General features: G+C 55.6%; 1 protein-coding gene across 2 annotated transcripts in view; it reads right to left on the reverse strand.

Moving 5' to 3' along the window:
- The window catches only part of MFHAS1 (malignant fibrous histiocytoma amplified sequence 1), a 30334-nt gene extending 20363 nt beyond the window's left edge, over positions 1-9971 (reverse strand). The window contains exon 1 of one of the 2 annotated variants that reach the window (XM_026082111.1): positions 7293-9971. In XM_026082111.1, coding sequence (XP_025937896.1) covers positions 7293-9645 — 2353 coding nt within the window. In that variant the 5' untranslated portion in view covers positions 9646-9971. The remainder of the gene's footprint in view (positions 1-7292) is intronic. The other variant, XM_026082110.1, reaches the window with a different exon arrangement.
- Positions 9972-9990: the final 19 nt, after the last annotated feature.

Below are 9990 nucleotides of genomic sequence, written 5' to 3' on the forward strand. Positions count from 1 at the left end.
CCCCCACAAAGTCCGACTTAGCCACAGCTAAAGCTACTAAGTACACCTTTGAGGGAAGCACAGAGCTCTGGAAAATGACCACTGGAAAAAAAAAAAGCACAAATCTGAAATTAAGCTTAGGCTTTAAACCACAACCAGCTCAAGCAGGCAAGTGCTCCAGCAGCCACAGCTCAGTGCAATCCACTGGCCACTGGCAAGTCACCCCAACCACAGAGCCCGGGAGACTGCGTCAGTCCTAAAGCACGTTACCACTGACCACTCCAGCAACCCAAACGGCACGCTCAGGACCAAGCTTTAGCCAGGAAAACACCACAAGTACAATACGATTTCAGCCCGCCACCTTCCACCTGCCTGGTGGGGCAGAACCATAAACCCTCAAAGATGGTCCAGATCAACATCTCAGGTGAAATCCAGCTCGATCTTCTCCTGGATTCTCCCAGTGCCAACCAGCCCGCAGGTCTTTCCTGGTCTTTCCTTCCCCACAGAAATTATCCCAGTTCTCATGCCCATCTCCCAGCAGAGACGTCCCCAGATGCTGCATCCCAGGACAAATCTCTGCAAACCGCTCATCTGGAAGAAGGCCACATCCACGTGGGTGACCCTCCTGTCCCAGGAGGTGTTACCTGTGTCCTGTACACCCAGCAGCTTCTAAAAACACCAAGGCTGGCAGATCATTAGAGAACATGCTAGGCTGCTGCAATTACCTGTTTAACGCTGCAAAGGCAACAAGACGCCGCAGCATACAGGAGAATTATCTATCAGATAGACATATTCATATTTCGCTTTTAAACAGATGCTCATTTTTTCAGAGCCCTGCCCCAATGTCAAGTAACATGGTCACAACACCCCCAAAAGTCAGCAAAGATGACTTCCCACCACCCTCTCCCAAGGCACAAAAGGAGGAATAGGGTCTAGCAACATATTTGCACCTTGGAGCCTTCCTCTCAAAGACATATGCACCCCATAGCATCTTAAATATGGAAAGCTTGCATCAGCACAAGGATCCCTGTCACAAAAGACAGAAGATAGCGTCCTTCATAAATCAATTATGTTCTGTAGTTTTTTGTTTGGGGTTTGTTTGGTTTTTTAAAACTTCCATAGCAAACGCTTGGATGACACGCATGATGTGCCCCAACCAACCTTACAGGGGAAAGCCTAGCACGCTTTCAGGTGTTTTTAACGAACGAGGCACGGCAGCACAAAAAATTGGTGCACGCAGCAGGAAACAAAGCAGGTTACAGGACATCTGCACCCCCAGCGCGATGAAGCAGAGCACGAATCGGTCCTCACGCAATCGGCTGAATGTGGAGAGGGGAAAACCTACACCAAGATTTTATCTGAAGAGCCACTCACCCCCACGGTGGGTAGTTTTTAAGAAGTTCTTGCGCAATGAAATGAAGAGTCATTCGGGATGAGCAGCTCTTTTATAATTGTTTCCTGCAAAGACAAATCTCAGCAACTCTTAAAAAAAGTAATGCAATAAAGGCCAAGAACTCTGCTTTGCTTCACTAACCAAACCAAAAAGATCTACTCAATCGAATCTAGCAGTTCCCTGACCCAGTGATGGCAGTGCAACGTCTGGAGGGCCCGAGGCCTGGAGATGACTCTCCGCGTGGAATAAGGCAGGGCTAGGCAAGCCATTAAGGAAGGGCTCAGGGAAATTTTGCTATGCAACAAGCCCATTTGAACCATCACCCCTTTTTTCTCGGCCTTGCTGGCTAGGGGGTATAAATTAGAAGATCTTGCCATACACATGCATTGTTAATACAATAACATTTCCCCCCAACAGCAGCTTGCAAGCCTGTTTTCTTCACTATYGAGTATCTCACTGGAAGATTGCTGGCACGTCTGGAGGGCTTTACAACGTTTATATTTAGAAGCAAAATCAAGAGCTCCTTGCCCAGAGAGATCTCGCAGATACCCAGCAGGAGAGGCAGCCTATGTTGCCAGCCTAACAACCATCCAGGGAGCAGAAGACTTTTCTCGTACCGCTGCCAACATACCAGGAAACTTTTCCTCTAGCAGGAACGTATCAAAAATTTTCAYATATGGAAGAGAATTCCTCCAAGCAGTTTGAAATCACGCATGCTGCAATCCTAACTTCAAGTAATTTTGGCAAGTACCTACTTTAATGTTCCTAGCATGGAATGTACATAGATAGATACATACACACACAAAAGGATGCACACAATACGTGACAACCAACAATGGCAGCACTTTAAAAAAGCAATTCAATGCCCAAGGCTCTCTTCCGGCATCCACAGCGAGTCTGTCCCTTCTGTTTCCGTTTCCTGAGTCAGTTTGACGGCGAGCTGCCCCGACACCAGCTGCCGTGAGCGCAGCGGGCGGGCGTCCGGACCGGACCGCTCGGTAGCTTTGGCAGCAACGAGCCCCAGCTCTGAGCCGGCTGCTCCGGTTTCTCCCCAAGGGCTGGTTCCCACACCCCGTGCTCCACCAGCCACGCTGCACGCCGCGCTCTTCCTCTGGCGACTTCTCTGCTCCTCCGAGTTCACAAAGCCAGAGCTTCGTTACCTCTTCTCCCAACATATTGGTTAAATTAGAGGATGCCCCACCACAGCCACCAAGCGAGAGGACCTCAAGCGCTCACCATGCAACATACTGCTTAACACAAAGCCTGGGTTTCCACACCATTGCGTACAGCAAGCCACATCACCCAAGACCATCGCTTTAGCAGCACACAAATCAGTCCTCAACTGGTAAGCTAAATAAACAGCGCTCTAGCGCTATTTTTCCAATCCCACTAGTTTCCCCAAGCTTAGCAACTGATCCCTTTTCCTTCCAGTTCATTGGGCCTTTTCCTGCTTTACCCTCCTGCCACCCAGATCATCAATGTCTGGTGCTTATGCTGTGCTGAAGTCTTGCCCCACCAGCCACAGCGCTCCACCAAAGCCACGTCTTTCAGGAGAGCGTGACGACAGCCCCCAAAAGCTGCAGCATCTACCTTGAAAATAAGGCCAGAAAAGACCCAGTTCTCAAACAGGGCCAATAAAAGGCTGCCAAATGCTGGCATCAGGCTCTATTACAAGCGGGCGTTGCTCTAACAGCAATTGTCTATGCAAAAAAAACCCCGGCCACCTGTAATTTAATTACAAAGAAGAACAACCAGGCACCTGACACCAGCCCTTCTTTCAAAGGCTGCTCAAGTTTTTGGAGCCAACTTCAATTTTTGAGACCTTCTGACCAAACCGGTCTCACCTGCTGCCTCCTCTCCTGGTGTGGGGCTTGCCAGCGTGACACAGCGTGGGATCTCCTACCTCCCCACCTTGTGACTCCATCCCAGCTGCTGAGGAAGTTCATGCTCTCTTCCAACTCCGACGTGGGGAAGGCGAGCATGGTTCACCTCGAATCACGTGCATAATAAGGTGACCTAGAATTAGCCCTGCTCTGGCCATGGCAGAGGGAACTACGCTACGATAGAAAGAAAACACCTTCTTCTGCACCCCAAGGGTGACTGCCGTATACTCCTGCCTTCTGCTTATCTTTCATATTCCTATATGGCATATATGACAGGCAGAGCGGAGGCTCGTGATCTCCCCTCTGTTTTGATGTCTTACGAAGGGGGCAGCAAGGAGGGAGCAAGGCAGACGGAAGAACCGCGCTTTCTCTCCGCAGGAGGCCTCTCCAGCTCTCAGCAGTCCTGCAGCTTCTCTCCACACTCCCCGTAGCTTTGCAGCATCCTTTTGGAGAGGGGCTGCTGGGTTTGCACACAGCATCTTTGCCTGCGGCTGTGTGCGCGTCGGCACATTTTTAATCCACGAAAAACTGAGATCACCTTGTCTTGCTTCTGACAGCGTTTGGTCAGTTCTGCGCAGCTGGCGTGAGCCCCTGGCCTTCTCATGCCTGCGTTCCCATAGCCAACTCCATAAGCAGGAAAAAAAAGAAAACCACTGGTCAAGCACAAAGCCCCCAAAGCCGAAAGGATAACATTGGGATGCCTTGTGCAGAACGCCACTCGGATGAGCCCGAGCTGGCCGGGACCCAGCCTGGCTCAGAGCACGGTTGGACTGTTTCAACGTACCCTCTTACGTTTCATCCGACGTCGTTCCACCTCCTCCTCGCAAATCCCCGAGGGTCCTCTCCAAGGAACAGACGGGCTTTTGTAATTCTGAGGTCTGGCAAAGGTTAGCAGAACCCCCCTCGCCCCTCCCCACCGCCGCGGGCGGACTGGCTCCCAAACAGCCAGGCGGAGCATTGCTCTCCAGGCTCCTTCCACCCTGCGGTAAGAGAAGAGTACGTGCACACACGCGTGTTTTGCCCGACTTTAGAGACAAGCTAGAAATCCACAACTCTGCAGCCCCTTTAAAAATCCCTGCATTTTTGCAGAAGGGGGGGCGGCAGCCGGGCGGTCAGCAGGTGCAAACAAGGAGAGCCTGGAAAATCCGGTCACGCTACTTTGCCCGTTCAAACGAAGCGCACGTGTCCGCTAGGCAGGCGGCGGCGGCCCCCCCATCCTCCAGCCACTTTATAGCTTATCGGACGCGAACCACCTAAGAGCCCTTCAATCCAGGGACCAAAGAAACATCGCGTACAAAAATCACAGCATTTCACAATGCCTGGGGCAATCCCACCGAGATCGCACTGGCTTGCAGCGGAAACCGATTCGTGTCGGTCAGTCCAAGCGGGGATAGGCCTGTCTCAGTCTGCAAGGGGTCTTTTTGCTTAGATATAGAGCAAAAGAAAAAAGAAAAAAATTCAGCACTTCACTTATCAGCCGAGCTGACGACTGCAGCATCAAAGCGCGCWGAGCTTCCAGCTCAGATTCCAATTCAGTTACTATTTCACCCAGCTACAAAACTATGTTTCAGACATAAAAACTTCCTTAAAAGGACCCTGCCAAGGCATTTTTTTTTTTCTTTGTCATCTGCAATAAACCCTCAAAAGAACAAATCCAGAATCCCGATTCTTATTAACCGTTTCTGTGCCCACTGGCTTGTTCCGAGAAAATTTCGGTGTGTATTAAACAACAGAAGTTTTAGAGCCTGTGCGTGAAGGGCCGAGTGGGAAGAAAGGGGGGTTAAAAGCTAGGATTGAATATTCGTGGCCAAATCCTCAACTCACGAACATCCAAGTCCCCTCTTTGAAGGGGATTCCAACGAAAATTTTGGATGACCACAGAATGCACCGTCGGTTTCACTAACGACAACACAGATTGCACAACCGGACGTGCAGCCAAGCTGCACTTCCATTTTTGAGCACAGATTTGGCAGTGTCTCCACAGAAATATTTCCCTTATTAAGGTCAACAGGCRGCAAAGCCATTCGTCAACACAGTCCTAAAAAGACCACAGCCCTAGTTAAGCGTTAGCAGCGCTGTAATTGCCTGGAATTTCCCTCAGAAGAGCTCGGGAAGAAAGAGACRTCTCCCTCACTGTGCATTTTCATAACGCGAGACACACTCTTGCCCTACTTGCTTGTTCACATGTCTCGTACAGCTCATGGAGTTCACGGCTGAGCGAGGTTTAAGTAACCTCTTTTGGCACCTGCGCCAAATGATGTGCTGCCTACTGGCACCCCAACTTCCCAGCACGCCAGGCTTGGCTGCCTGGTGGCAGCAATCTCTTCCCACCTTCAGGAAACATATATGATCCAGCCAAAGCCAAAGGGAAAGGCCTCAACGCTCTCCTTGTTCTTCTGGGCCTGCTCAGATGGCAGAAAGATGCCAACCATCTTTGCGAATGCCATCGGGATCGCCTTCACGTTTCACCTGTGAAACATCACCTGTTTGCAAAAAGGATCAGCCAGGAAGCATTCACAAAAAAAATACGTGCGGCCGCAGGTCCCGTCTAATCGCAAGCTGAACCTTCAGGACTCGGCTCTTAACACCTGGACGTACAGTTTGCTCTCTTGGCTCATTTTTTTAGGCCTTTATTTTATTTTTTTTGGAAAGCATTGCTCAGAGCACCGTGTCGGCAGCAAGGGAAAGGGATCGTGCTGCTGCTGCTCTGCAATTTGCACAGCATGGGTCCGCACGCCCGGCCCTCCCCACGCACACGTACAACGGCCCTTACGTAAGCTAATGCGTTTAGAGGCAGATGCAACCAACRGAGCCGGGACGCAGGCTGAGGAGCAAAAAGCATCTCCTTATTTTCAGGCCCAGAAAAAGGGGGAAAAAAAAACACCACACGCTATTATCCACATTCGCCTACGAACCGATTTGGCACCGCCACTTGCTTCAACTTGAGTCACACTCCTGCTCCCTCCCTATTTCAGATTACCTATAAAAGAACAAGGTTTAAAAATACTTCCAGCACGGCTGGGGAGGAAATGGGCGTTTCTAGAGCGCTGCTTACGGTTCAGAGGGGGGTTTGATTTCTCACGGATTGGCATGCCGAAATGCCTTTCCCGCGGCACCGGCAAACCCCAGAGCCGTACAGCGGGGCAGGGAGGAGGTGGGTCAGAAGGCAGCACCTGCACGCGTGCAAAGTAAAGCAGACGCCGCCGGAAAAGACCAGCGCGGTCACGGCTTTAAAAAGCACCGCGGCTAGTTACGTTCCAGAGGAGAGAGACGATGCTTTTTTTCTTTCGAAAAAGCGGGACGGCAGGGGATGGAARGGAAAGAACTGGGGTTTTGTTTTCTTAGGAACAATAGCTCCCAAACCTGCAGGCTGGGAACCGCTCCTAGGTGAGCCACGGACACAAAGAAGATGGAGCATCCTTCTCTCTTCAGGGAGGAATGCTTCCCGTCGGAGACGGGACCTCGTAGGCAAGAGGAAGCTTTTTATATATAGGCTATACGTAGGCTATATATAGGCTGTATTTTTATATAGGGCTATGAAGGTCAAAACACCCAGCGCCTACTACAGGGAGCTTTCCCACGTTCTCAGCAGCTACATCACAGATCATGGTTTTTGGGGGGGGGCCCAGGGGTCTTTTCGCAGTCTCCATCTGTGATTACAAACAGCCCCAAGAGAAGGGGAGGCTGCGAGCTAAAGGGAATAAGGAGAAAAACGCAGAACTATTCACAGGAACCAAAGCAAGGAGGACAGGGCCGGGCCCTTCCAACAGCAACACGGCCAGTCCTCGGGGCCAAAACCCCGCAAGCAGAGGAAAAAGGCACCCAAAGGTGGACGTTACCCCCCCCCCCACCATTGCCTCCATCTCGGAACAGGGTTATTTTAAGCCTGTCTCCTTGGAGCCACCCTAATATCTCCTCGCACGACCCAAGTCATCGGGGAAGAGAGCTACAGGAAAGGCGAAACGCGGCAGAGCCGAGACCGACACCGCAAGCCTCCCTCCCGGCAGGGCCGAAAGGGCGGCCGGGTCGCGCCTTACCTGGGAAGGTGTGCGGGTTGGGCGACCCTCTTTTAAGGCACTTAGAACAGAGGACGTGCACAGTGTAGTACAGGCCCGGCCACTCTTGGAGCAGGACGTTCAGTTCTTCCACTAAAGGGGTTATGGCTTGCCAGGCTGTCCAGATATTTGGTAGGGACGCGTGACTAGCGATAGAGAGAGTGTCCGGCTGCAGAGCTCCCCGGGCAGGCCGGTAACTCACCACCACCGGCACCTTCCCCCGGTAGGCGTAGATCTGGTATTTGCCATCCGACCGCTGAACCACGTGGCTGTTGATCTGGACGCTGTAGCGGGCGAACAAGCCGGGTGGGAAAATGAACGGGAAGCTGTACTCAATCTGCAGCTGCTCGACCACAAAGGACTGTCCGCTCAGGTTGGCGCCGTTAATCCACGCCTCGGCGTGGGGCACCTCGTTCTTCACGTAGCAGGGGAACTTGTACCAGGCAGCCGCCCCGTTCAGGGGCTTGCATTTGGGTTTGTTGACGCAGTAGCAGAGCCCCATCTTCTCCAGCAGCTCCAGGATGAGCTGCAGGTCCTCCCGGCTCTGGACGTGGGGCTTGAGAAGCAGGCGGATAACGTGGGCGGGGAGGAGGCCGTGCAGCAAGAAGCCCTCCACGTAGTGGTGGAGCTGGGTGGCCCTCAGCTCATCGACGGGGGCGTCGCCGAGCAGCTTCTGGAGCAGCACGGTGGCATCCCGCTGGCAGAAGACGTTGAGGATGTCGATGAGCCGCGGCAGGTTGTGGAACACGTACTCCCGCAGCGTGAGGTGCTCCTCAAAGTAGAGGAGCTTCCCGCTCTCGTGCAGGTAGGACAGGGCGCTCTGGAGCCGATCCTCGGTCAGGCCCGCCTGCAAGCCCAGCCGGGCAGAGTCCCACCAGCTGAGCCACAGCTGCTGAGCCTGCGGCTGGAAGTGCAGCTCCTCCAGCACCTGCCAGGATTTGGGCAACACTCGGTGCAGGTTCGGGAAGATGTCCCGGTGCTCGGCCACCGAGAGGAGTTTGTCCCGCAGGCGACGCACCTGGCAGGGGTCCCGGCAGCTGAAGGGCAGCACCGGGGAGAGGATCTGCGGGCGGTTGTTTAAAAGATACTGGAACTGGGCTTTCTTCCGCCGCAAGTTCTTGTCCGAGACCCCGTAAAAGGCGGCGTGCGGGCTGGAGCAGCGCAGGTCAAAGTCCTGTGCCAGGGCCTCATCCACCTGCTGGACCAAGCTCTGGAGTCCCTCGGCATCCCGTTTCTCCTGCAGAGCGATCTGGTGATGGATGTCCAGGCACTTCTCCTCCAGCTCCCGCTCCGCGCAGAGGTCGGCGTGGGTCCCCACCATGCACACCACAGCGTGGGGCACCTTGGAACCAAGCCAGTGCAAGAAGTAGCCCACAGAGCGGTAGAAGTGCTGAGGGACGTAGGCACTCAGATTCACCACCAGCACGTACAAGGCTCCGGGCGAGAGGAAGAAAGACTGGATGACGTCGTAGCTCGGGTCCCCCGCGAGCTCGTACACGATGAACGTCAGGCCCCTCTCCGCGTCCGCCGTCCAGTCCATCACCTCGATGCCCTTGCTGCCTCCGGGCAGCCCCGCTGCCGACGGCGCTTGGGAGGCGTCCGGCGATGGCGCAGGGCACGGGGCTTCGCGAAAAGCGGGGGGGACGTCCTGCCGCTCAGCGGGGAGACGCTCCAGCGGCCGCGTGGAGGCGGCGCCCCGAGGCTCCGGGAAGGGGCGGCCCGCAACGCGCGCTCTCCCGGCGTCTCGCTGCTGGCCGGGGCGCCCGCGGGGCTGGGCGCCGCCTGCGTCGGGGCGCCCCGCGTCCTCGTCCATGAGGCGCCGCCGGAGCAAGGTCTTGCCCGCGTCCTTCGGGCCCATGAGGACCAGCTTGAGGCGGGGCTTGAGGGCCGGCTGGGAGTGGGCCAGCTCCTGCTGGTAGGCCGCGATGTAGGGGATGCCCTTCATGCACACCTCGTAGGGGGGCTGGATGAGCGGGTTGTCCTTGATCTTCCACAGGGTGACGCGGGAGAGCTGCCCGAAGCCCTCAGGCAGGATGGCGATCTGGTTGCCCTGCAGCACCAGCTCCTCCAGGCTGCGGAGGAGCACGATGGAGTCGGGCAGGTAGCGGATGCGGTTGTTGTCGAGCCAGAGGGTGCGGAGCTGGCGGAGCTGGCAGAGGCGAGCGGGCAGCAGGGCGAGCTGGTTGCGGCTCAGGTAGAGCTCCTCGAGGCCCGGCAGGGCGAGGACGGCGGCGGGGAACTCGCCCAGCAGGTTGGAGGAGAGGTTGAGCATCTTGAGGCGCTGGAGGYGGCCGAAGCCGGCGGGCAGGGCGCGCAGGCGGTTGCCGTCGAGCATGAGGCTCTCGAGGGCGGCCAGCTGGCAGAGGCCGTCGGGCAGGGCGGCGAGCCCCGTGCCGCTGAGCCAGAGCACCTTGAGGCGGCGCAGGGCGGCGATGCCCTCGGGCAGGGCGCCCAGGTGGCGGTTGCCGGAGCAGTCGAGCTCCTCGAGGGCGGGCAGCTCGAGCAGGGCGGCGGGGAAGGCGGGCAGCAGGTTGTGGTCGACGTCGAGGGCGCGCAGGCGGCGCAGGCGGGCCAGCCCGTCGGGCAGGCGGCGCAGGCGGTTGAAGCTGAGGTCGAGCTCCTCGAGGCGCCGCAGCTCGGGCAGCCCCGGCGCCGGCGCCGGTCCCGGTGCCGGCGCGGG

This window comes from Apteryx rowi, unplaced genomic scaffold, assembly GCF_003343035.1.
Source record: "Apteryx rowi isolate R43461 unplaced genomic scaffold, aptRow1 scaffold_567, whole genome shotgun sequence".
In the NCBI taxonomy this organism is placed as follows: domain Eukaryota; kingdom Metazoa; phylum Chordata; class Aves; order Apterygiformes; family Apterygidae; genus Apteryx; species Apteryx rowi.